Raw genomic sequence first — 25,727 nt, 5'->3', positions numbered from 1 at the left:
GTTTTGACCACAGCCTCGTACTCGTACTTTTTCCCAGTGTAGCGCACGGCCTGTGACTCATCCTCGCGGCAGGCAAAGCTTTTCTCGCTTTTATGAATGAAAATGCAGGCTCGCCGCGTCTCTGTGTCTTTCTGCGTGTTTTTGACTCATCCCCGAACCGCCCACTGGCAGAGAGGCCTGATTCAGCGTTGGATTCCTGGAAAAAGGATACATTATCCTGCGCCGGCATTTGTTGTGGCATAAATTTCAGCTCCCCAATGTGACTCACTTGGTCCGTGTTCCGCGTGCCACTGCTCTAGCCGGAGCTGCTTTCACTTTCCGGGCGAACTCTGGCATTCGGGATGCCAATTTCCATGGAATTTGATAAGTTGCAGAATCACACAAAGAGCGTGGGGGGAGGCACACTGCTACCAGAGGAAACATTATAAGTACAGCTGATTAGTTCCCATTTGATAGGAAAAATATTGATTTAAAATGAAACATTAGTGGGTAAGGCAGCGAGATAAGATAGTTTTTGGCACGTTCTCAAGATAATGCAAATTGTGGCTGGGAATTTCCGAAAAAATATATGATGAAGCTTCCTAAATCTGATATGATATTTTGTTCCAGATTATTTACATGATTTTCTGCTTTTAAATGAGACTATTTGAATCTTGTTGTATTTAGGTGGAAATTCTTTGATCAAAATTAACATTTTATAGCATTTTTGGCAACATTTAAGCTGGTTTCCCCACTTACTCAGCCAGTTTATTGATATGCTAAATATTTCTTAACCAAAATGTATGCCAGCCTGTTCCACACTCTTTGATCTGATAGTCTTATCAACAGACGACACGAAGGTCATGCAACAGTCTGCAAATTGCCGAAATTTCCCACATAAAGTTGCAGAGTTCACCACACATGGCTATGACCTAAGCCAAATAAATAGAAGTTATGTCAAATGTCAGTATTGAAATTTCACAACAAATGCCAACAGATTGGCTATGGATACTGAACCTCAGCCAACCTGCGATGCCTTGATAGCACGAATCGGGGCAGTCCTGAAACAACAACAACCAAAACAACAACAACAATTACCCATTACTCCCATGCTAATGGAGTCCTTTCGACATCGATCAAACAACGGTCGAGCCCCACTCTGCAGAGTACCCAAACAGCCAATTGCAGAGGGTTTTTCTTGAAAATCACGCGATATTTATCCAGTCCTGGCCTGCCATTTCTGGTGGGTGAAGGGAATGGGTGACTCACCTGGCCCCCCAGTTTTTAAGCTGACACGTGCTTGACGAGCAGCGTCGCTGCGGGGCAGGGTGCAGGTGCCAAGGAGTCGCTGCTATGTACACATGTATCCTCCTAGGTATACGACACTATTGATTTTTTTACCGGTTGTCGTAGTAGTCGTAGTTCTGCTTCGCCGATTTAAACTCTTTGAACTTCCTGCGACACGTGTCCTTGACAGCGGGAGGGTAAGAACCGCTACAATGTTGTGGGGCCGCGGCCGTTCATGGTGAAGGTGATACAGGCAGTAGCGCCGATCCGAATGATGAATGAGGGTTCAAGAGTTATTAATTAGTGTGCAGAAAATGTTGCCCCTCTTAAGGGTACACGCCTCTGCCGGCAGGACCTTGGGGAAAGTTGTTTGCTGCCAGAACGTCTCCGATTTTCGAAGCGACTAAGCGATTAATAACGACTGGAAATTACGTTTAAGCGGTTCCAAGAAAGTGTAAAAATTTAAAAATTCTTTGGAAATTATTATTTTAAATCTTGAACTGTCTACGGGTTCCTAGAAACGTAAGGAGGAGCTTCTTAAGCAGGTTCTATGGCACCAATAAATGGATTATTTAGAAAAGCTTTTATGTGCACCAATATAAGCGGTGTCCCCTGCTTCGTAGCGTCTTCCACAGTCTTAACAGCCCCACCAAAAGCAATCAGATTGGCCAGGAAAGCCTTGAGCCTTAAGACCACATCGTGCTGTTTGAGCCCCAGTCCCGTGTGCGTGCACTTCTACAGTTAACCCCCAATAACCTTGGCCAATTCCGAGTATTCGTTGTGAAATAACTAACACCAGGTCAAATGATTTATTGGGTGGGGAACTTGTGTGTAAAGTAGAGAGATTTCCTCGAAACACAGCTATCATTGAATATACATTCAAGTCGGAGCAAAACTGGAGTTCTCTCTAGAGAACCATCCAAAAGTTTCCCAGGAGGAAACATGGAAGAAGGATCAGGCATGCAAGTCGATGTCTGTTCAAATCCAATGCTGCAGCCACAGACATCGGAGTGGCTCGTGGATCCTTACCGAAAAAGATCGGAAAGTTTGAAGATCTTTGTCGCGGCGTTGGTGCGCAGCTGGCGCAGGCGAGGAGAAAATATTTGCCAATTGGAGGAGGAGACGCAGCATTTCAGGGATGAAGTGAGCTATCAAAATACTGTTATGGGTCTGTACCCATATGCCAGTTCCAGTACTTACAGATTAAGAACTCGGTACGCCTGTCTAAGGCCCTGAAGGACGTGGAACTCGAGCGGAATGGCGAGCTGCATCTGGAATTGATGATGTACAAGCGAAGCTTCAATGAGGCCCAAACGTCCATTCACAGTCTGACGACAGACAAGGAAAAACTGTTGCACGAAGTGGAATGTAGCAAGAGAGAGGTAGGATCTTATATGGGGAGAAATTTAACCCATTCATGCTGCTTACCCATGTGACAGCATAACGAACTACAAGCTGTGGCAGACCAGCGACAAATAGAAATCTGTACCGCCCTCAAAAAGCAACTGATCGACCAACAGCGACTGTCGCAGGAGGAGCAGGCCATCAACCGGCTAAGAAGGAAGAATGCTGACCTCGTCACGGAAGTCACCACGCTCCGCAGGATGCAGATGGAGTACAAAATTAGTGAGCAATGCTTAACCAAGGAGTTGGAGGAAACAAACGCGAGGATGAGCACCATGCAAGAGGAACTAAACTGTCTTCAGGGTAGAATGCGGATATGGAACAGGTAATGTTATTATATCCCTAGGCAAAATTAAATCTTCCTAATTCACATGAAAGCAATGAGCCGCTGGAGCATGAACCACAGGTCCGCCCCAAGATGGAACTGCAGGAGTTATCCATCTCAGACGACAGTTTACAGACTGAATGCAGGAAAAGTAACAAAGCTGCGTTCCCGATGCCCCAGCATGTGCTTTTCAATGCGCTTATACTTTTCATTAAAATATTATAGTAAAACTACAACAAAAACATTTCGTACAGCAAAAGAATGGGCAAATTGCTCGGCAATGCCGCGTACATGGAAGTGTTCTGAACAGCAAATATATTACGAAAATCCGAAGCTAAGCTACAAAGTTACTTAACCAAGAAATTTTGAAAATGGCTGACGTGGGCAACTGTTGTTGGCTTCGGCACTGGCACCACCGCCCGGCCCCGACCTATGCGTGCTCCAGTCGTGGAGATGACTGGAGTCCGCGAGGCGGAGTGGGTGGTGGAAGACCAGCACATGACCGTGCGTCTGTTGCTAGTCGACGCACTCGGCTAGCAAAGGCAGCGGGAAAGCCAATCCAGAACAATGTTGCCACAGCAATGCCAGGCAGAATTACTGGGAAACAAAGGTGTGACGGAGGGTCGGCACTGAGCAGATCTGATAAACAGATGGCTATCTATCTATCGATCGATGCACAGAACAATCACAGAATACACTTCCAAAGTACACTGCAGTGCATCTCGTATATATACTGTGCATCCCGCGAATAAGCACTTGGGAATTACAAGCGAATGCGCACGCCTTGCAACGGGGTGGATTTTCCTGGCGAAAATGCATTCAAAGTAGTTTAAAAAGTGGCGCAATAATTGCTAAAAATTAATTGACATTTTTCGAAATTCGGAAAAAGTATTTTAGAAGAAAAAAAAAGAAAAACTGCATCTTGGAATTATATAACTTGTCCACGGTTGCTTGTCCACGGTGGGAATGGAACTATGGTGCTAACTGTGGGCATGCGCTGTTTGTCGATTGAGGCACACTTACCTGTGCAGATGGTGGTAAATTTTTTCTGTCTTTCCGTCTGACTATTTGATACAAGTAGTCGTTCAGTTTTATAGCTAAACAAACCAAACCCTATCCTAAACAATACCTATCGAACATTCTATTCTTTCTTGAAAAACATAGACGATAGGTACATACATTCCCGTCTTCCAACACGTTTCAGCTCGTAGAACACAGAATCAACATGGACCAGATTTCAGAGACGGTAGAGTCAGGCAAGGAGTGGTTGACGGATCCTTACCAGAAAACGGCAACGAAGGTCATAGTGCGCGCCTGGTGCAAACGCGGCAAAGACATCTGCCAGCTCCTCAAGGCGAAGGATTATTACAAGCACAAAGTGAGTTAGCCAATTGAGATTTAAGCTACCTCTGCATATAACTCCGATGCCAGGCCATGGAGAGCAACAATAAGTTGCACATGTACAAAGTCATTACTGAGGTGGCTGAGGATCGGAACAATGAGCTCTGCTTGCTGCTGATGAAGTCCAAGAAGAACACCTTCCAGATTCACTCGTCAAAGATCAGCCTGACGGCAGACAAGGAACAGCTGCTGGAGGAAGTGGATTGCCGTAAGAGAGAGGTATGTAAGTTCATTTATAGAATTAACATTGGCCATTCTTATTGCATTTCCATGTGACAGAATGAGAAACTAAAAGCAGTTACAGGCCAGCGAAAAACAGAACTCTGCGCCGCTCGGTTGGAGACGCGGAGACTCCGAAGACGAATATCCCAGGATGAGTTGGTTAAGTTTCAACTTAAAGCAAAGAACTCTGACCTAAGCAACGAAGTTAGAATGCTCAGAAGTTTGCACAGAGTCAACCAATTAAGGGAGCAACGTTTAAACAAGGAACTTCTACTTAAATCTGAATTGATTACCATCATGCAGAAAGAATTAAGTTTAATAAAGGAAAGAATTCGGAATTGGAACGAGTAAGATTAAGAAAGCTTAAGATACAGTGAAATTCCCTATCTAGTCCCGTCTCTAACTTATCCATATGAAAGCATTGAGCTGAAGGAGAACGAACAACAAATGCGTCCCTTGATAGACCAACTGCAGGATCTCTGCAGAGGACACAGTTTCCTGAGAATGCAGACGATACCGGACAGCAACAGCAGGAGCTCCATGTTTCAGAAACTCTGGCCAACGAGTTTGGCGAGGAAGCCTCAGCCTATGATAGAAAAGGCGTTTCCTTTCTGCTTTAAGCTGAATTACATTTTTAGTTCCTGAGAGTTTCAAAAATGCTTAGAAAAAATGTTTAAATTGTGAAAAGTTATAAAAAATATATTAAGTGAAAAAAAATACAAAATTATTAGCTGAAAAAATAAAATATTTGTCCTTGTCCACAGTGGGAATTGAACCACTGTTGGGTCTGTGAACAATGCGGTGGCTGATGGTTTTGAGGGAATGTTTGTGCATACAAATTCATTTCGGGAACAAAATGGGGTAGAACGAAGTATCGTAGGCCGCATTACGGAATGTACCCACTCCACAAATATACATGATATTTATTTATATTAATCAGCGCAGCTATAGAGCAGCTCGTCTATGCTATACAAAGATCTATTAGTCGCAATTGTCCATAAACTACACCACAGAAACACAATTTTGTCTAAACATTTTGGTAACTAATTACATAAATTGTTGCTCAAAACATTTTCTATTTATCTTTCACTTTCCACGGCTTGCGTACTAGATTTTTACCAAAAACAAAAAATTTATGAAATATTTTAATATTAATTATGCATTCCTTCCTGCATAAATGTTATCACCTTTGATCTTCTGATTGTATTATATCACTGACCATCTCAAACATTCTCAACCCACAAATAAATATAAAAACGGAATCAGCATACGGCCACAATCAAATTTCTTTGCTCAAATAAAAGACAATAAAATGAGCCAAGAAACAGGTTGAAGAGTGTGGCGGCTCCCTAGCACTTCTCTCAGCTGCTAAAAAACTAGAAAAAGAGTCAAAGAAGAAAGCGCTCAATGCTTTTGTTGTTGTTGTTGTTGAGCATTTCTTCTATCGCAGCTGTCACGACTTCGGCTATTGTGTGAATGTAAGTCTTGAATTGGGCAGCCACCAAATAAATAATGGAAAAGGCAAAAAGGCAGCGCCAGAGCGCCGAGCTTGAAGATTTTTGCCAGACGCGGCAAACTCAGTTGGAATTGTGACTTCAGCATAAGCGGACGTGAGTGCGGATCGGGCCTAGCATAGCTCAAAGTTAAAGTGCGAATCGAAACATAGAGAGAGAGAGATACATAGAGAAATTCATAGGAATTTCATTTGCATTTGTTTTGTGTTCGGTTCATTTGATATGCACAGCTGAGCCCCACAATAAAAGTTATCAAATTGTGCATGCTGAATGCCATTTTGACTGGTGTGCCACAAAGCCACAAAGCCCCTTAATCAACCATTCCAGCCGCGCATGCGCTGTGAATACGAAAAACTCCCCCGCACGTGCCTCGAGTGTAATTCGCGACTTCACTCAACTCGATTGAGTGCCAAGGCCTGGGGCAAACCGTCAACTAACTGTGGGTCATCCATCCATCCATCAACATGACATCTGCTCCTGGACTCCTACACATGGAACGCCCACTGTTGGCTTTCTATCAGTTTTTCCTCGACCTGATTATATTCACCATCAAATCGGCATTTTATATACTGGAGACGCTCTACTATACCCTGCTGCCCATGCGTTTTAGAAAGTTGAAGGTAAGTCCGACCCAAATGTCGCTTGTGCATAAGTTTAGACCTAATTTTATAGACTTTCATTCAACCAAATGACCCGGGGGGACTCCCTGTTGCTTGGTTGCACAACCAAACCGACACCCACCATGTAATGAACAACGGAACAACGGACTGGCTACCAGTTGGCCACTTTAAATCAATCATAGGCTTCCAGGGGCTACCTCTAAGCCGTTTCTCCTCATATCATTTTTGCCTGTCCGTTTTTTGGCAATAATTTCCCCAACACTTTAATGAGCCACACGAGGCGTTGTAGCAATAAAAACAAAACATATTCAAACGAATGCTGTATGCTCTATTGCATAAGTAATTTGCATAAAAAACAGGTCATTGAGTCAAACTAGTTTGGGAATATATTTTCTAAGATTTGTAAACCAAACCAATGAGAGCCTCGATAGAACCCGCCACAAATGGAGTGTATTCAGTTGGCACACCGACTTCACTGCCTATAAACTTTCCAATTTATTTGTTTCATTTAACAAAACTTCATTTGCGATTGTTGTAAATTGTCTGCTCTGTCTGTGATCGTAAAACAGTTTTTGGTTTTTGCTGTCCGAACAAATCTTTCGCTTTGTTTGGCTACGCTTGGGATGGCAAAAGCAATTTTGTTCACACGCTTTGCTGGTCACTCATGAATGGTTAATGCCGCTTCTTATTTACATTTTTCGGCATCCGTGGACGTCACTTGTGATAGCCTTTTGAGTACTTCGACTGCTACCAAAACAAACACCTCAAACTGTGCAAATGTTTAGCCATCTGAATATTGTTTTACGGCGCTTTGGTTTCAATTAGGCAGCGCCCAGAGTGACATTGAAATGGAGATCTTTCCATCCTACTAATGGGAGCTGTTCATGGTTAAACATATTTGCAGTTTCTGGTGGGGTCTAGAAGCAGGCCCAAAAGCGTTCGTGACTTGGCAGTCCATTGAACATTTGCCAACAATCGTTTGACAACGAGTTTTTCCGCATCCCACTGTGTCTTGCCTTTTCCTTTGTCATTTGCTGATTTTTCTTCTTCTCAATGTTTCGACAGTGTCTACGTACTGCACGCTCAACGCACAATTAGTGGGAATAAAACTTATGAGACTGTGAAATTACCCATTAAAATATTGCAACAAAGCTGAAAAAATATTCGAAAATAGTCAGAACGGAAAATCAATATACGAAAATTGTCCAAAATTACTCAGAAACTCATTAGAAAATATATGGAGATAATTTCAAATCCCTATTCTTGCTGTAATAATTTGTTGGTATACTTTGTGGCTATCAAAACCCTTTAGCGGGCATCGAAACCAACATCGAAAAATATCATACCATTCTTTATGATTCCTCTTTAATCATTCATGCAGAAAAATGCCTAAGATGACATCCCAAATATATAATTTTAAAGGCCGGAAACGCATTTTACATGCACACACGAATACTCCTATTAAACACAATTACAATTACAATTACATAGAAACATACATATAAATTGCAAGAAAATGGCAAAAAAAAGGAAAAGTTGTGACCCGCATAGCAGACAGTTTTCCTTCAGCCAGCGATGCACGACAACTGATGTGCCGGACTGTAGGGGATTGAACTCTGTTCGAAATGAATGAACTTAGAGGCTACAAAAAATGGCAAAAGCCAAAAGAAAAACTTGCCACAGACATTTTATACAACAACGGCAACATGATGCAAGACATTCGACCGCAAAAAACAACAAAAAGAAACACATTTGAATATTATATAGATATGTATGAATGCAAATTGTTGATATCACATTAAATGCAATATCATGGCACAGTCGCACCTTTTTCATATGTTAAACAGTGTACATTTGTGTGTCTGCATAGGCATGGCTATGACGAGTGTAAATGCAAAACGAAAGTAAGGGATGGAGAGGCAGAGAGTAACGGACACAGCGACAGATTAAGAGTGTTCAAATTAAGAGTTTTTGTTGGGTAACAATGTGAGCAATTAAAGCAGATAGGCTTGAGGTTTTTGTTGGTCTGTTTAGGTAGAGTATTATAAACATTTATAGAGTTTTAGGGCAACCCTCAAAATTTTCTTTGAAACTTTTAAATCTATTACAAAATTGTGTGGCTATCTTTAAGCATATCATTCCAGGATAAAATCTTCTTTTAAAAATGTTAGCTTATGATTTATCTTATCATTAAATAAGTATTATTTCGGCATAAAAGGGTGGAATCTTCCTTAAAAGATTTGAACCAATCTTCTCACCCATTTCCACTTCCTTCCACCAATTCTTTATCTCTTATTAAATAAACAAATAACCTACTTAAGCCTGGTCATGGCATGTTTCCATTACTCCCATATTACATGTGTCAAAAATATGTTAATTGAATTTCACTTTCAATTGTCCATCTGCAACAGAACATCTCCGGTCAGGTGGTGCTCGTCACTGGTGGAGGCGGCGGCGTTGGTCGTCTGATAGCGCTCAACTTTGCTCGACTGGAGGCGCGAATTGTCATCTGGGATATCAATCAAGAAGGTAAAAAGAGGCTGAGACTTCGCAGCAACCCGCTAATTGCTTGGTCAGCACTCGAGCGAGAGATGGAGAGGGTCAAGCACCTTTGGGCCGAGTGAAAGCTGTTACATTTCCATATTAAAATTTGATACTTTTCCATGCAGCCATCAAGACAACGGTGGATCTGTTGGCCAAGCATGGCTACAACAACTGCAAGGGCTATGTGGTGGATATATCCGATCGGGAGCAGGTCTATCAGCGTGCCGGCCAGGTCATCGAGGAAGTGGGCCCCGTGGATATATTGATCAACAATGCGGGCATTGTGTGCTGCAAACCATTCTGGGAACTGCACGATCGCGTCATCCAGAACACGTACAACATCAACATCATTTCGCACTACTGGACGGTGAAGGCTTTCCTGCCGCACATGATGCGCAACAATCGCGGGCACATTGTCACCGTGGGCTCTGTCACTGGCATGCTGGGCACCTACGGCTGTAGTGATTATGCGGCCACCAAGTACGCCTGCATTGGCTTCCACGAGAGTCTGCTGACGGATCTGAAGGCCCATGGCTACGATCAGATAGAGATGAGTCTTATTTGTCCGTACTACATCAATACGGGCATGTTCTCGGGCGTGCGGCCACGCATGCAGCCCATGCTGGAGCCCCAGTATGTGGCCGATCGCATCGTGCAGGCTGTGCGCTGCAACGAGGTTTGGTGCGTGCTGCCCAACTCCATACGCCTGCTGACGCCACTTAAATGGTGAGTGCTGGTTCCATGCCTGATTTATAGCCGAGTTCATTTTGCTTTCATTGCAGTCTCTTGCCCGCCAAAATGTGCTGGGAGCTGATGTCACGCGTCATACGCGGGCCCGAGTCCATGATGATGTTCCAAGGACGTGGACGTGTGGCTGCTGGCTAGTCTGGACACCTCCGATACGAGTTACAATTGGGAAATCCTTTTAGCTTAAGTCTTTTATCTATAATTGTTATGTTAAACTAAGTAAAACGATTCAGGAAACTGATTTATACCAGCCTGTGGCTCCCTCTTAGTCCCGCACTGTGGTCTGCTGGTAGTAGTGCGGCGCCAGCTCCGTCAGCCACTCGCGCTTGATCACAGTCAGGTGGTTCATGAAGATTCTGGTGGTCTGCAGCAGCTCCCCGTACACCACGTACTGCGCTTGCGGCAGCGTGTAGAGCGTGGAGTTGGGATGCACCGCCAATTCCGTGCCGCTGCTGATTTGCCGATAGACGCCCGAGTGGTGCAGGTAGGCCACTTGGGTGAAGAAGCCAGCGGTGATGCATTTGCACAGCATTTCCACATCGCCCTTGCAGGAGAAGATCGGAATGCCGTACTTCTTGCGCGCCAGCGTCAGCAGCTGCTCCCGCAGCTCGTGTGCGCGCTTCAGATTCCTGTAGATGAGGTAATACTGGCCGCAAAACTCTTTCGTCATGCCCTCCTCCACGAAGGCGGTGTAGACATTGAGCAGCGTAATGAAGTCTCCCTCTGCCACCTGGAAATGACGATGGGCAATGCGTCCGCCCTGCTGTGCGACCGCAGAGACGGGGCGGGAGAACACCGACTGCACCTGCAGCATGGCTATAATTGTGATTATCTCCTCGGAGCAGCCCATCTTCCCGGCAATGTACAGCATCTTTGAGAGCATGGCACTGAAGGGCAACTCGGCCAGCAGATAGCCCACGGGTTTGGTCAGTTGACCCTCCTCATCGATGGCATCCAGCGCGTAGAGTGTCTCCAGAGCTGAGAGCAGATTCTGCGCTGGCGGTGGCGATGGAAAGTCAAAGCGCAGAATGTTGCCAATGCCCAAGGCCTTCAGCTGCAGCACAGCGCCGCTCATTTCGCTGCGTCGCATCTCGGGCGGCTGTCGCGGCTCCAGTGAATCGTAGTCCTGCTTTGTGTAGAGACGGTAAACCTTGCCGGGACGCATGCGGCCTGCCCTGCCAGCACGCTGCACCGCCGAAGCCTTGCTGACAGGCACGACGACGAGGCTGTCGCTGCAGGTGGCCGGATTGTACCACTTCACCTTCACATAGCCACAATCGATGACGTAGACAATGCCTGGAATGGTGATGGATGTTTCGGCTATGTTTGTGGCCAGCACAACCTTGCGCACGCCCTTGGGTGGGGTGAAGAAGACGGCCAACTGATCGGTGCTCGTCATGCTGCCGTACATGGGCAGCACTTTGAGATTCTGCTGCTCCGAGCTGGCAATGTATTCGCGCAGCAGATCCAGCGCCTCCAGCACCTCCTCCTGGCCCGTGAGAAAGGCGAGTATGTCTCCAGGTGGCTCCTTCTGATGCAGCTTCCACACCGTCTCCACTGTTTCCTTGACGTAGTCGGCACAGGGCTCGTTCAGGTAGAAGTTGCTCACCGCGTGCATGCGCCCCTCGATGCTCAGCTTGACGCTAACCTCGCCATCGCTCCGCGGCCAGCTGAAGAACTCGCTGAAGAAGCCAGCATCTATGGTGGCCGAGGAGATGATGAGCTTCAGGCTGCTGCGTTTGCGCAGGATCTTCTTGAGCAGCCCCAGCACCATGTCCGTCAGCATATTGCGCTCGTGTGCCTCGTCCACAATGATGACGCCGTACTGGGTGAGCAGCGGATCGGCCAGCAGCTCGCGCAGCAGTATGCCCTCCGTCATGAATTTGATCTTGGTCTCTGCCGTCATGCGCTCAAGGAAGCGCACCACATAGCCCACAGTGTCGCCCACCAGCTCGCCGCGTTCCTCTGCCACTCTGTTGGCGAGTGTAACCTAAGGAAATTTTCATTATTATAAGCGCTACAGCTTGGGGAACTATTTTACTTACTGTTGACACGCGCCTCGGCTCAGTGACGCCAATGAGGCCCTTGGAATGCCAGCCCCATTCGTAGAGGTACTGCGGCACTTGGGTGCTCTTGCCGCTGCCCGTTTCGCCCACCAGTATCACAACCTGATGCTTCTCCATGCAGTACAGAATTTGATCTCTGTACTGTCGAATGGGCAAGCGTTCGCGCTGAAATTAAACAAATTTTGTTGATTGCAACTGGCGTTGAAATTGTTTCAGGCTTTGCGCTTACCTGTTCCACCAGGCCCAGATTATGATTTGCATTGAAAACAAAGGCTGAGGACTGCTGGTCGCTGCCCACGCTATCCGAAATTGAGTCATCTGTGTCGGGTTTAAGGAATTTCGGCTTAAACGTGGCCATTTGTTAAAGTTATTTTGCAAATTCTGTTTTTGTTGTCAATGCGGCACAGCTGTTCCTTGCCGGGCTTAACCCACTGTAGCCCCCTGTAATTAAACGGAAGAACAACAGGTAGATCTAGGGTTAAGTGTTTCTTTTAGTTGTTCGGCAAGCATTTTAGTAGATTTTGATATTCGATTTAATGTTACTAGCTAGCTAAAACATTCCACACTTAACATATAATTTTCGCGCATAGATGAATCAATTTACTATAAGAATGTTAAATGCTAGGGACTCTTTTTTATTGCATTATTGAGTTAGTAAGGTTTAGGCAAAAAAGGGCAAGAAAATATTGTCGTTTTTTTACAATGTAACAACACCGTACCCAAATACATCCTACACATGAGCTACGTGGTTGTGTAAAAACGACATGCCGAAACGCCAACCAGCATGTACGTTACACATTTTGAAAATTTGAATTAGCACTTCGAGCTGCATCCAAAGGCACAGATGACAATGACTAATGCCCCTAAAACTATTTCCATACATTATTCACGGCCATTTTGATGCGCAGTACAAAGATGTGTGTCCCTTAATGCAAATTAAAATAACTCTAATTGTCAGTGCCACACAGTCAAGGTCACTTTTATTCTCTTTTACGTAGTATATTTATTTGACTGCCACGTGTGTGTGTGTCACAGACGTGTCCCCAGAGTGTTGCAGCTGTCGCTGACAGAAGCGCACCAGTCCCTGCCCCTGCCAGAGACCCTTTCCCAACCGCTGTCAATTGCTTTTGAATAAATATTGTATCTTGACCAATGAATGTCCCATCCAAACACAAAACCCAAACACAACAGAGATGCCGAAACAATTCCGGCTGCTCCTCCCATTGTGGACCGAAACTTTTGTTGTATTTCTTCTTTTGTTTTTGATTTATGCAATATCTCCGTATATTATATGGTGCATATATTGTAAAGAAACAGCTCAACAAATTGGCCGCACATGCATGCAACTCTGCATTGACCCTGACATTAAGTTGGCCCTTGCAACCCCCCACCACACTCCCCTCACCCATCCTGAGTGGGTCGCAGCAAACTTTAATGCAAACACGTGCCAGACATGCACGTTTGACCAACCACATCCGCATGCCGTCGTTGAAACAATGGAGCCAGTCGCCCCAGCCCCATCTGCATACCCCCCAAAAACCCATGCCGAAACGTCCTGTCTGCCCCAGACCCTGCCCGACATCGAATGAGTAATCCGAACCAAAGCTAATTAAAGGCCAGCGGCGAACTTGATGCCAAGGCCGAGGCCCCAAGTCGCCAAAGTCGCTCTCCAGGCCGTTTGTCAACACCGCCATTCATTTTGGTGTTCGAGAAGAGCCAGAAAAAATCCAATGCACTGAGAGAAAGTTGCATGGGGAAAACAAAAGTGAAACTGAAAATATTATTTTGGAGCTGGTGAGATATTTTAGATTTTAGAGCAAATTTTTGAGTTATTTTCGAACCAAACTTGTGATAAAAATATATATAGAAAGAGTCGAAAAAACTATCAATAATTGAGATAGCAAGATGGGGCTTTAGTTATTGAGAATTCGAGTATAAAATATTACAGAAATTATATTATAGAAATAATAATACATATATGTTTAAACACTATTGCCAGTAAATATAAATATTTTGTGTCATGGAAATTCGAGTCTCAGTCAAATTTACTGAGCATAAACTAGTTCTTTCAGTGTATTCAGCGAAAGCAGCTCCACCCCTGAAACTAGAGCAGCGGAAAGTGCAAATATCAAAGAAATTTGCTCATTTATTTAGCCTAAAATGGGCGAACAATTAATATAATGGAGACCTAATACCTTATTTGTTATATTTATTTATTTATTAATTATTTGTAGCTACAGCTCAATTTTTCCCAGTGCATACAGTAAAAGCAATCTTGTTGAACTGCCAGCAGACGTCTTCATTCTCCGTCAACATTTATAAATCCATTCAATGGGGGCACTTACTTCTTTTTACAGCTCTCTCCTCCAACCCCTAGCTGTTTGCTGTAGATAGTTTTCACTGTATTTTGGCTGTGACAGTTTTGGCAATATATATAAATTTTAATAAATGCACCGAAGGCCAAAGTTTACTGTCAAACAGTTGTCGGCACTTCACTTGGGGCGGGGGGATAACCTATTCGCCTCGTCTAACCTCAGGCCTACGCAAATGCCACAGCCAGAATAGAATAGAATGGCACCCAGTCCACGGATCCACCTGACTAAATGCCACGGAGCCCCCGTCAGAATGAGCGCTAACTGTTATTTTGTTTTACGAGCAAAGTTTCCTTGGAAATGGCTATGGAATTTGGATACCGCTCATACGGGCATGATACGCTGGCTCTGACGACGATTACAAGCCCCGTTATGCGTCCTCGACACCAAGGCGGAGTGCGAAGAAGGAGAAAAAGGAGCAGGAGGAGGAGCAGATAGAGCAGCAGAAAGAGAAGCAGCTGGACTGGCGTCATTGTCTTTTGCGTGCCTTGAAGCTGCCTCGAATTTGCGTGATTCAGCATGATGCATGGGGCATGGGCTCGGCGCTGTGTCCCCAAAAAGTTTTCGCCCAAGCAACTCGAATGCAACACTCAACGCCCCGGGCGTGTTTTGGCGCGTCTTCATGTCTGCTTTAATTACTGGAACTGGAACTAGTTTCGGCACCACTTAGTGCCAATAAAAATGTCAATTGCAGACACACGAAACCCGCCAGTCGCGACCTTGAGCTGGGTCCCCGGTACATGTTTTGGTCATTCAGGGAGCGGGCATGGCATATCAGTCCAAATTATGGCGATTAAAATGGATTTTTTTCGGCATAGACCTGGTGGGTTGTGGTGGCTGGGATGGATGCCTCCTCCTCCTCCGGCATAGAAATCCTCACAGCTGTGCGGCATAAACAAAACGCAGAGAAACAGCGAGAGGCAGCAAGGAGAGACTGGGAGAGTGAGTGAGAGAGAGAGAGAGCGAGAGTGCCGGCTTCAGTGACACGTGCTCGAAAATGTGTCCGGCACAACGTGGCGTATACGTATTGCGCGGACGCCGTGGCCATTTTCCTTTTACCCAAACTGTTTATTCGCTGTTGTAGCTGTTGTTGGTTTGTAAATGTAACTGTTGTTGCCGCCTAATGTGCTTAGAAAACGCATCCCAAACCAGCGAAAACTGTGCCGCTGCCGCTGCTGCTGCTCCGGCTACGGTGTACAGTTACGTTACGCCAGGCAACGGCACAACGGCAAACGGCAACGTGCAAAACAAAAGGCACAAAACTCCCTTCGTCACTCACATCTGAGGACACGCTCCTTTTGCGAAACAGAGACACAGAGAGAGAGTGGAGAGTGAGAGTGAGAGCGAGTGAATGTGATGGCAACATGTGAGCGCATCGCACACGCAGCCCGCTCTGCTCCGGCCCGAAGTGGGAGGTAAACACAAGGAGGACGAGCAAAAACAAAGAGCAGGCACACTGAGAGAAATTCGTGCGTGTACATGACATGTAGATTAGACAGGGGGTGGATGGGAACAATTTCAGAGCAGATGTGAGCAAAAATGCACAGGTGCGACTTAGAAGGAGGGTAAAAATACCTGGAAACGAAAATTTGGAATAGTCAGACAGACAAGAATTAGAAGGTAATTAAAAGAAAAAAGAAAGAATTATCTTGAATATTTAAAACTTTTCTTTTTCCATTCAAAACATTTTAGAATATTTTTGTAACCAACTTTTAGTTATGTACTTACTCCTCCTCAATCATCCAAGCCCTTAAACTTCCGTGAAATAAGAAAATTAAATCAAATTTATTATGCAATCAATTCATAGTTTCCTCGTGGGTGTATAGTGCTCTCCCGTTTGCACACACTTTTTGCTGCAAGTGTACTGCAAGAGAGTGAGAGCTTTAAAGCGCGAGCGTAAATCTCTCGCGAGGCTGAGCGCAGAGAGAGAGAAAGCGAAAACGAGCGGCGACGCAGAACGTTAGAAGAGGACGGGCGGACGGCGCCGCTGCCACGTTGCAGTTGGCTTCGTTCTCGTTCTCGAATTTGCAATATGGAAAAGAAGCGGCACGGCAGCAGCGAATAACAGTGAAAACAGCAACAGCATAGAAACGTGTGGCAACATCTGCTGCTGCTGCTGCTGTTTCTGCTGCTGCTGCTGTTTTCTACTCCTGCGACTGCTGCTGCCGCTTGGTGCTTCTGCTCCTTGGGACTCGAAATCACATCGTTGTCGTCAGTCAGTGAGTTCAGTTCGGGTTTTTTCATTGCGGAATTAAACGAACAACAACAACCAGGGGATAAACCAACATCCAAGGCGAAGGCAACAACAGGAGCAGTAGCAGCAACAGCAACAGCAACAGCAACAAACAGCAACGGCAATTCATCCACAGTCAATGCAAAAAGTTGATCCCCCAGCCGCAATCGAATTAGCCGAAGTAGAACTCAATTTGCCTGTGCGTGTGTAACTGTGCTGTGGGTGCTTAACGTGTGAGTGAGTGTGTGTGTTTGTCTGCGTCCTTGGGGGCCGCCTGGCTGGTCAGAAGTCAGAAACGGTAATAACTTAAACGGTATCCGAAAGCGATTCGGAGCCCACGACCCACACACAGGCCAGACGACAGTCGCAAAGCCAAGGCATATTTACATACAACCCACACACAGCAGCAGGCAGCAGCAGCAGCGCCAGCAGCTGAATCAGGCCAGACCGGGTCCTGAAAATCAATTTCTAATTAAAACATAATATATATTCAACAAAAGCGGACTCAAATTTAACGCAAGAAAAAACATTCAAGTACAAAAAAAAGTACGAAGAAAACAAGTACAAAAAAAGTACGAAGCAGAAAAAAAGCAGCATCAACCCTTCCCAGTTCCAGTTCCACGTCCCACGTCGCGCACTCCTCTCGTTTGGGGACTCGCCATGCTGGACTAGCAGCACACGCCTGTTGGGACACAGCCGTGCAGCCGTAAAGAGAGTACCGTACCCGTGTCACATCGGTTCTGCCAGACGCCGCCGCCGCCTGGTTAGGCCTGTCTGTGTGGAGGTGCAACGGAGGCTACAACACAATAAAGGGGTTCCTCAGGTTCCGCTTTCCCAGCAGCTGCAACGATAATTGTGTCCTGCGTCTATCGCTATCGATATAAAAAGGTTCCATCAATCAATCAATCACCCAATCCATCATACAATTGCGGGTCACTCTCCCTCTCTCTCTGTGTCTCACTCGCTCTCACTGTGTGAATCTCAGCCTGCCGACATCTCCATTCGAAAAAGGCCTAACCAAAGCAGCGAAGCAATTTCATCACAAAATTATCAACAACATTCAGAGCTAAAAGAAATAAATATATAAAATATATAAAAATATAAATAATAAACCAAATAAAATACTTAAAGAATTTTCTAATAAAAAAATAAATCTGTGATTCGCATATAAAAAAGAAAACAAAACAAAAGAATAAAGACAGCAATTATTTTCATACTGCACTTTTTCCAAAAGAAACCAAAAAAACAAAACCAATAAAAATTTTATGATAAAAGCATATAATTTATTAAACACATTTTAACACAAAACAAAAAATAAACAAACTAAAAGACATAACATATAAAAAGTAAAATAAATAAAAACGGCACACGCAATAGCAGCGGACACGCCTCGAGGATAAGGCCAAGAACCACAGCAGAAGCCACCGCAACCGCAACACCGCAGCAGCAGCAGCAGCCGCAGCCGCACGACACCGAACCGCAGCAGCAGCAACAACAACAAATTCACACAAGGTCAACGGAATTAATATTTTTTGTAAGTTCCGCAACCGCCAGTCATAACGTCATACGGCATCATAAGAGTCGAAATCTATCGAAACATTTTTGTGGGTACATTTTATTCACTTTTTCGCTTTAATTGCAAAAATGTCGCTAACATTGCTGCGCGCCATTCCCCCGAGAGATATGCACATGTGCATGTCAATTATCATGGCTGTGATGCGCCTCAAGAAATCGCATCTGCGAAATCTACGGCCAAGGGCCCGGCACTAATGTACCAAATCGATCGGCCGAACACCCTGCACACCCAAGACAGTGGGAAGGGGTTGCACTATGGTCCAGATGACCACTTTTCTTGGCCAAATTGAATAACTCGCGAACGGAACAAGATTTTTTGATTTAGTCTTTTGATATAAGTTAAGAATAGGGAGAGGAAGATTTTTTGAAAAAATGGGCGTGGCAGCTCCTTTTTTTAAGGGAAAATCGGTTTTTAATTTTTTTTCTCAAAAAGTTAGAAGCAAAAAAAGGATGGGAATATGTTTAGCAGATCAAGATTCTATAAAAAAAAGTCGTAGCACGAGTTAAAACAACCAAAAATCTAAGATAATCGCATTTTTTCTCCCACAGAGCATGCTCTTCAGCAGTTTCCATTATAAAACAATATTACCCTGGCTACACTCTAGCCCTCCAAAATAGCTAGTGACTAATACTGTGGCTTAAATGCAATGCAAAATGGTACCCTACTTCACAATTTTCTTCTTCATTGTGTTCCAAAGGGCAAAAAACATTGAAATTTCTCATTTGAGGTTATGATCTATAAATGCAAATTGTAAGAGTTGTGGTCAAATGTGGCATTTGTGACTATATACATTTTAACAATCATTTATTGGTCTACGACACACAATAGGTTTCAAGGTGGGACTAGGTGACACTCTATTAAAAAAACCTTCTCAAAAATTAGTCTTTACTACGAACTGACACATATTGAAGGCCTCACTTTGACATACAATTACGAAGACATCTGCCAACCACTAGATACCGTTCACATTACAAAACACGTAGTAAAAACCCTACTGAATAAAATGCATCCAAAAAATTGGATCAGTTAATCGTATTTTTCATTTTATGAGACATTTAAAACAGCAATATTATTGGTACTTTTTCACTGCACGTGCTGTGCATAATGACCGCTGGGTTTCACAGCTGATTGTGCGAAGGTGGCGCCATCTATGCAAATTTCTGGTACGCAACTTTGATGGTCACTCTTTTTCTAATGCAGAGCGCCAAAAACCACGTCTTGGTTTTAACTTTTAAAAATTGCCTTTTGGCCAAGAAAAGTGGTCGTCTGGACCATAGTGGGTTGGGTTGTGTTTGGGAAGTGCTTTGAAGAAAGTTTTAATTTCCTAATAGATTTCTGATAAAAATGAGAGATTATATTTTGAAGTAATTCCTTACCTTTTATCCATTTTATTGTAGAGTTTATTTTCATGGAACATTTTCTTGCTTTAAGTTGTCTTTTTTATGAATTTTCTACCCAACCTTTTCGTTGCCTACTTACTTGGCAAATTTATAGATAATTTCCATAATCTGAGTTTCAAATCCCCTTCTGTAATTTTTTGTTTTTCTTTAATCTTCTTCAACGCCACTAAAGACTGTCGAAAAGAGAAAGTACAACAAATAATTTCCCATTCTCTACATTCTTTCTGTGTTTAATTAAAAATTCTTTGTCTATTCTTGAAGAATTAAGAAAAATATTAGAAAGATCGATGAGGCAGATAATTTTCTTGTTTCTTAATGGATCTTTCGCCTTTTATTATCCTAATACCCCTTTTTCCGCATAATTTATTTATGCCATTCTAAAATCACCCCCTTCGATCTTTCCATTATTTTCCTCAAATCTTCTTTCGTTTCCTTCACTTTGATTTCTATATTTCTTTCCGCTTTGAAGTGCTTCCGACTCCTTTCAATAGATCCCACTTACATCTGCCGTATTCTATTGTTTAATCTTCCAAATCCTATCCTTGAAATTATTCAGAATGCCATTCAATTTTCTCCTCCAATTCTTTACACACTTCCGACATACTTATTTCTTATGCTTAGTATCCGACCTCCTGGAATTTTGCCAATCTGTCCATCCATTCATCCCGTTCCCTGCAATCTCTGACATTCATCCCCCTGCCTTTCACTTTCTGCATTCCTCAACCCTCCTGACATTCTTTTCTTGGGAACGGAGGACAAACTTCATGGCAAATTCATGAGACCCTCCAAGGCGGAGGTTCTTAAAAATTAACGCATCGCAGCCATAGCCATAGCCCATGCGGCATCTCAATAATTAGGCCAACAGCAAAAAGAAGCAAAAACAAAATAAATTGGCTGACAAGTGCGATGGCATGCCACAGGTAGGGCAGGGGAATGCGGCAAGTGCGAACAGGAATCGGGAAATCGCGCAATCGGGAAATCTGAATCTTCGTCTGGGCCACCGCCTCGGGGGGTGTCGCTGTGAAATGTCATCGGTATTTTTATCCATAAAAATCAACAAAATTGTAATATTTCAACCCCGGTCTCGGTCTCGGTCTCGGGTTTTGGTCTCCCTTCATTATGTTTCATCATGCAACAATCCACCCCAACCCCCCACCAAGTGTGTGCTCTTCACAGGAATAGAAAAACGCTTAGGTCTGATATTGATTTTGTCTTGCAGTAGAGGAACCCACATGTAGTCCCTGTCTGTGCCGGAGCAGACGTGATGCAGATACGTGGCAGATATCTTGGGCAGTAGTGGCCCCGCTCTTGGTCTGGTCTGGGCCAGGGCGGGGTCCCCACGTGCCACCCTGGGTTATGTATGTACAACATGACTAATACTAATTCCAGCCAGCATGTGCCGCCCCGTTATTACGTTCATTTTGGGGGCACACAGCGCACAGCACACAGCACACAAATAACTGCAGTAAATAGTCATAGTAACCCCCGGGGGGGTTGGACCCAGCTGAACGAGTGAAGGATAATGATATTTGGCGCATTAGTCAATCAATCACAAACGGCAATCAATCAAGCAAACAAAAATACGAAAACAGAAAAATTAAAGTGCCAAATTAAGAGCAGGGAGAAGAGTAGGAAGATGGAAATAATCTTGAGAGAATAGTTTTGGGTTGAGAAGAAAACACCCTAAAGCACTCATTAGATATGGAGCTTTAGCACTTTAGTTACTAAATGTAAGTGCCAAAATATCAGCAAGCAGAAGAGATTCTTTGACAACAAGAAAATAATCTTGGAAAAATAGTTTGGAATGAAAAAACACTCCCAAAACTCTCAAATCAGATATGCAAAATATTCCTTTTTTTCCCCCAAAGTTCTGAGCAGAAACTGCAGGTTTTCCAGTGTCATCCAATTCAAAGTTTCCCCATTCATTCCCATCCCTCCCCATTCCCGCTCCACCCACAGCCATTTAAGTGCTCCATTACCTCCCAATAGTTGACGCTAATTGGACTAAAATGTTCGTTAATCAAATCAAATTGAATGTTGGTCGAAATTTGGATGATTACCCTTCAAAATTCAAGTATTTTGGCATTGCAATTTGCTTGGCAATTTGTCTAAATCGCTGTTGTCCTTTCGCTGTCGCAAGCCATTTGCATGGCTAAACAGGTAACAAATGGCAGTCACATATGTAAATACAATACATATTTACATACAGCACTCATATGAGTTCCCCATGCACATGTTCCTTGGAAGCACTTGCAGCGGAGCATCCTCACCATCCGGTTGTGCTGTGGCGGCGCCCACTCTCGCTCGCTCCCTCCGGTTCCTGCTGTTGTTGTGTTCTTTTTTTGGTGACTTTTCATTTCACTTTTTTGTCGTTGAGCTCTGCCCTTGAAAGAGGCCAAAACGTGAGACCTTCATATACGTATACATGGGGTTTCCTTGAATATAAGTATAGCCCAGAGAGAAAAATAAATTCTTGGTAAATTTTGCAAGATGATTAACCCCAAAGTTAAACTAACATTTATTTCTTTAACTTTCTTTCGGCAGAAATGGAAATCATTCCTGAAGGTAAACACTTTCGTTTGGTGCATGAATCAGAGCTTCCAGAAATTTTGGTAACTTTAGAGCGCTATCTGCCGGAATCATTAAAGGTACGTACATAAAATCCATCCCGTTGCTCTTTGCTTCCTTTATTCTGCTAAAATATGGCGCTGTACTTGTGGCTGTCTTGACACCCAGAAAAGCGCTGCCACGCCCATTTCTCAGATAATTTACCAACAATTACCTGCAACTCCCGATAGTCGGGAGGCGTTGCCACAATGCCCGCCTAGGCCACAAGTCATGCAACCTCAAACCCCATGAACACAGCACACAGTACTCGCATTTTTCCTCGTTGTTGTTTCTCTCTCTCTGTTGACCCGTTTTCACTGTTTACGCTGACTTTTCTACTCTTCTTTTTGTTGCCCCCCTGCCCATTCCGTGGCTTGGTTATAGCTCTGGCTATATCTGTGGCGGGCCGGGAGTTTTTTCGGCGGCTTGGCACCAGCCTCAAGGATTTGAAAGTTGGCTAAAGTTTCGATTTTCACTGTGAAAACTTTTTTCTCTTTATTCGGGGCGTTTACCAACAGCTTTCGGAATGTGAATTTTCCAACCAACACGTGACACGGAACCAGCTGATAATTCCTTTTGTTTTCATTTTCTGCATTAAAGCGGGGATTTGGGGGATATATTTTTGAAAGCAAAATTGGTTCAATTTTTTGATGTGCAGTGAAGGGAATTAGCGTCGGGGCAGAAAGAAACACAACCAGAGAAAGTGTGAGTCCAAAACGAGAAACCAAAGTGCAGCTGGGAGTTATCTTTTGATTTTCACGAAGTTCTAGACGAAGTCTGGAAGGAACTGGGAAGCTCCAGGGTACTTCTTAGGCTGCAGTCTATCCCCTTTTTATTTACTCTAATTTCAACCTAAAACTTCAAATTTAAATAGAATTTTTTCTGTATTTCTTTTGCAGTTTCATCAAACCATAAAAACGTACCTGAATGATCGTATTTGGGATTTTAAGTTTTATGTTGCCAAAGATTGGCCCGAAAAACCAATAATACTTCATTTTCCAGGATGCACGCTTGCGGTGAGTACACAAAACCCTCCAAAAAATTAACAAAAACCAAAGCTAAAATGTATGGAAATTTTCTTGCAGCCGCACAACAACATTTACCAAACTCTGGGCATATTTTGCCCATCCGCACACATCGAGCATATCGATATGATGCGCACCGAAAATGTACTTATAGATTGGCAGAAGCCTATGTACCTGAACTTTACGCACATCGCCATTATGAATCGCCTGGATGACTTCTACTCGAAGTTTGGGGTGATGGAGCGACTCAGTGGTGATATTTATGTGTGCAAGAAGCTCAATGCGGAATTGGAGCTGGAACCGCTGCCGGAGGATGCGGAGATGCGTCTGCTGACCCTCGACAACGTGCAGGGCATACACGAACTATATCCTGCCAATGAAATCGAATGCGTTCGGCTCTTTGACATACTTGTGCGTAAGCTGCCCGGCTTGGGCATCTTTCGCAAGGACACCAATGAGCTGGCCGCATGGATGGTCCACTCGTATTATGGTGCCATGTTTTCAATGCAAACACGTCCAGATTATCGTCGCATGGGGTGAGTATGAATGTACAGAAAACACCTACCTATAGAGCATTGAATTTCAACCAAAAACTCTTTTGTTTTCCTACCCAGTTATGGCATTCGTTTGGCCAAATCTTTGACTCAGTTGGTCATTGAGCGTGGCTATACGCCCTTCGTTGTGATACGTCCAGGGAACGATGCATCCCGCAGTCTGTACACGAAGCTTGGCTACGAGAAGGCCTTCGAGACGTGCCGCGTGCGTATGACGCCCGATTGCTATGAGGACAGCACAGTGGGCACCATAAGTAACTCATCCTATGCCAAGTTTCCGCCGCTACCTCAGGGCGAGTGCGTCATTGTGGCGGGGCGTAAGGTGGGGCCCGGCGACAGCCAGAGCCAGACCGTCGACGAGGGCATCGAGGATATGTTGGCTGAAAAATGTGATATCCGCAGCGATGAGGCAAGGCCCAAGACCACAACGGACGAGGGCATTGGCGAGGACAAGTAGTAGGACAAACAGATTTCGGCGCCTATACCTACGCTAATACTTATGCTTAAAGCTGTAAGCACCACTCTTAGGACTCTTTAGGACAGACAGGACACAAAAAGAACAAGGCACAACAGAACAAGTGGCGCTGATTTTTTAAAAACAATTTAAAACATATTAATGGGAAAACTTACGAGTATATTTATAGATGGTATATGAAGCTTCCTCACACAGACAGCATGGCGGAGAGAGCGAATCGTCGGAGTGCGCGGACATTTCGACAGCAGTTAAATATTGGATTTATTTTATAATGGGGGTATTGATAAACAATTCGAGATCAAAGTCTACGTAGAGAATGAACAAAAAAACAAACAAGAAACCAGAAAGAGACAAAACAAATGCTGAAGTCCGACAATTTTTAAAAAGCGAAACGAAGACAGACAGAAAGAGAAAGAGAAAGAGAGCGAAAGCGAGAGAGAGAGAAACTTTTAATTTTTTGCTAAAAATGCTTTTACAAAAATGAACTCCAAGAACGTGGAACAAGCACAAAAAACGAAGGAAAGAATGACATAAAATAAAAGGAGCGCATCAATTTATTATAAACTACTATATATATATATTATATATTAACTCTATATATCAAATTGTTAAATGAACTAAACGAAAACACACAACAACAACTAACTACTTCTCTCTTCTGGCTCTACACGCGACAACAGCAACAACAAAAGGAAACTCTCTGAAAACAAAAGGAAATACAAATCCAACAATTATTTCGCTTGGGCCATGGAACAGAGCTTTGCACACGTTTCCTCCTCCTCCTCCTCCGCCTCTTTTTTGTGACTATTTAAATGCAGCCCAAATACTATAAGACAAATATATTTTTCAGATAATATTCCAATAATTTCTGTGCCCAAACGAAATGATTTGATTTTTGAGACGAGGCAGACATTTGGATTTTTAGGCTTTTTTCAAATTTATATATACAAAAAAAAAATACCCCAAAAGAAAGGATAAACGAACAAAAAGCGAAAACCAAAACAAAAACAAATACAACAAATAAATATATATATTTTATTATTACGAAATTTTATTAAACTATGCAAACGAGTACTCAATGATCAATGATTTTTTGCTCCTATTTAGCCTGAACTAAACAAAAAAGAGAAAAAAGAAAATAAAATAAAAAACACGCCAAAGATGTCTTCTGCTTGATTTTAAGTACATACTTCCCCTTCCCTTAACCCTGAGATTCCCCTCCTTACCACACTCCCACTCTCTCCCTTGGGTGCTGCTACCCTGGCAGATAATTTTCAATTATAAAAAAAACTCCCACAAATATATGCAAGAAAATCAAATTAAATGAAAAAGTTATATATTAAAAAAAACTGCTATATTGTATGTACTCGAAAAAA

General features: G+C 43.7%; 5 protein-coding genes across 7 annotated transcripts; 4 read left to right on the top strand and 1 right to left on the bottom strand.

Moving 5' to 3' along the window:
• The first annotated feature begins 1,766 nt into the window (after window positions 1-1,766).
• Window positions 1,767-3,797, top strand: LOC117900397. 2 transcript variants are annotated; one of them, XM_034810752.1, is made up of 4 exons: window positions 1,767-2,409; window positions 2,469-2,648; window positions 2,706-2,995; window positions 3,049-3,797. In XM_034810752.1, exons 1-4 carry the CDS (start codon window positions 2,209-2,211, stop codon window positions 3,218-3,220), a joined length of 843 nt encoding a protein of 280 aa, XP_034666643.1. In that variant the 5' UTR covers window positions 1,767-2,208; the 3' UTR covers window positions 3,221-3,797. The 2 variants fall into 2 exon arrangements, with proteins under 2 accessions (XP_034666643.1, XP_034666642.1); XM_034810751.1 differs by having other exon boundaries at window positions 1,771-2,409; window positions 2,460-2,648; window positions 3,049-3,796.
• Window positions 3,798-4,155: 358 nt separating this feature from the next.
• Window positions 4,156-5,264, top strand: LOC117900844. The gene is made up of 4 exons (XM_034811359.1): window positions 4,156-4,373; window positions 4,427-4,615; window positions 4,676-4,965; window positions 5,038-5,264. The coding sequence occupies exons 1-4, from the start codon at window positions 4,221-4,223 to the stop codon at window positions 5,261-5,263; spliced, it is 858 nt and encodes a 285-aa protein (XP_034667250.1). The 5' UTR covers window positions 4,156-4,220; the 3' UTR covers window position 5,264.
• Window positions 5,265-6,202: 938 nt separating this feature from the next.
• LOC117901104 (epidermal retinol dehydrogenase 2) lies at window positions 6,203-10,284 on the top strand. Of its 2 annotated transcripts, XM_034811736.1 has the most exons (5): window positions 6,487-6,506; window positions 6,537-6,752; window positions 9,164-9,281; window positions 9,422-10,022; window positions 10,079-10,284. In XM_034811736.1, exons 2-5 carry the CDS (start codon window positions 6,597-6,599, stop codon window positions 10,179-10,181), a joined length of 978 nt encoding a protein of 325 aa, XP_034667627.1. In that variant the 5' UTR covers window positions 6,487-6,506; window positions 6,537-6,596; the 3' UTR covers window positions 10,182-10,284. The 2 variants fall into 2 exon arrangements, with proteins under 2 accessions (XP_034667626.1, XP_034667627.1); XM_034811735.1 differs by having other exon boundaries at window positions 6,203-6,752.
• LOC117901103 (probable ATP-dependent RNA helicase DHX35) lies at window positions 10,131-12,534 on the bottom strand. Its single transcript, XM_034811734.1, has 4 exons — window positions 12,339-12,534; window positions 12,089-12,274; window positions 10,292-12,033; window positions 10,131-10,239 (listed from the first exon to the last, which is right to left on the bottom strand). The coding sequence occupies exons 1-3, from the start codon at window positions 12,465-12,467 to the stop codon at window positions 10,309-10,311; spliced, it is 2,040 nt and encodes a 679-aa protein (XP_034667625.1). The 5' UTR covers window positions 12,468-12,534; the 3' UTR covers window positions 10,131-10,239; window positions 10,292-10,308.
• A 5,319-nt stretch (window positions 12,535-17,853) lies between these two features.
• On the top strand, window positions 17,854-25,476 carry LOC117901345. Its single transcript, XM_034812056.1, has 5 exons — window positions 17,854-18,248; window positions 22,235-22,338; window positions 23,197-23,313; window positions 23,383-23,858; window positions 23,937-25,476. Exons 2-5 carry the CDS (start codon window positions 22,237-22,239, stop codon window positions 24,331-24,333), a joined length of 1,092 nt encoding a protein of 363 aa, XP_034667947.1. The 5' UTR covers window positions 17,854-18,248; window positions 22,235-22,236; the 3' UTR covers window positions 24,334-25,476.
• The last annotated feature ends 251 nt before the right edge of the window (window positions 25,477-25,727 follow it).

Source organism: Drosophila subobscura, chromosome U (genome assembly GCF_008121235.1).
Source record: "Drosophila subobscura isolate 14011-0131.10 chromosome U, UCBerk_Dsub_1.0, whole genome shotgun sequence".
Taxonomy (NCBI): Eukaryota; Metazoa; Arthropoda; class Insecta; order Diptera; family Drosophilidae; genus Drosophila; species Drosophila subobscura.
The sequence above is the reverse complement of the archived record's forward strand: the minus strand, read 5'-3'. Positions and strand labels throughout refer to the sequence as shown.

Excerpts from the sequence above, each read along its gene's own strand:
- LOC117901345 (XM_034812056.1), top strand. The coding sequence starts at position 22,237 with ATGGAAATCATTCCTGAAGGTAAACACTTTCGTTTGGTGCATGAATCA. Across the intron at positions 22,339-23,196 it reads ATCTGCCGGAATCATTAAAG|TTTCATCAAACCATAAAAAC; the intron begins GTACGTACATAA and ends TTTCTTTTGCAG. Across the intron at positions 23,859-23,936 it reads CCAGATTATCGTCGCATGGG|TTATGGCATTCGTTTGGCCA; the intron begins GTGAGTATGAAT and ends TTTCCTACCCAG.
- LOC117900397 (XM_034810751.1), top strand. The coding sequence starts at position 2,209 with ATGGAAGAAGGATCAGGCATGCAAGTCGATGTCTGTTCAAATCCAATG. Across the intron at positions 2,649-2,705 it reads TGGAATGTAGCAAGAGAGAG|CATAACGAACTACAAGCTGT; the intron begins GTAGGATCTTAT and ends CCCATGTGACAG. Across the intron at positions 2,996-3,048 it reads AGAATGCGGATATGGAACAG|CAATGAGCCGCTGGAGCATG; the intron begins GTAATGTTATTA and ends TTCACATGAAAG.
- LOC117901104 (XM_034811735.1), top strand. The coding sequence starts at position 6,597 with ATGACATCTGCTCCTGGACTCCTACACATGGAACGCCCACTGTTGGCT. Across the intron at positions 6,753-9,163 it reads TGCGTTTTAGAAAGTTGAAG|AACATCTCCGGTCAGGTGGT; the intron begins GTAAGTCCGACC and ends CATCTGCAACAG. Across the intron at positions 10,023-10,078 it reads CTGCTGACGCCACTTAAATG|TCTCTTGCCCGCCAAAATGT; the intron begins GTGAGTGCTGGT and ends CTTTCATTGCAG.
- LOC117900844 (XM_034811359.1), top strand. The coding sequence starts at position 4,221 with ATGGACCAGATTTCAGAGACGGTAGAGTCAGGCAAGGAGTGGTTGACG. Across the intron at positions 4,374-4,426 it reads AGGATTATTACAAGCACAAA|GCCATGGAGAGCAACAATAA; the intron begins GTGAGTTAGCCA and ends CTCCGATGCCAG. Across the intron at positions 4,616-4,675 it reads TGGATTGCCGTAAGAGAGAG|AATGAGAAACTAAAAGCAGT; the intron begins GTATGTAAGTTC and ends TCCATGTGACAG.
- LOC117901103 (XM_034811734.1), bottom strand. The coding sequence starts at position 12,467 with ATGGCCACGTTTAAGCCGAAATTCCTTAAACCCGACACAGATGACTCA. Across the intron at positions 12,275-12,338 it reads ATCTGGGCCTGGTGGAACAG|CGCGAACGCTTGCCCATTCG; the intron begins GTAAGCGCAAAG and ends GTTTAATTTCAG. Across the intron at positions 12,034-12,088 it reads AGCCGAGGCGCGTGTCAACA|GTTACACTCGCCAACAGAGT; the intron begins GTAAGTAAAATA and ends AAATTTCCTTAG.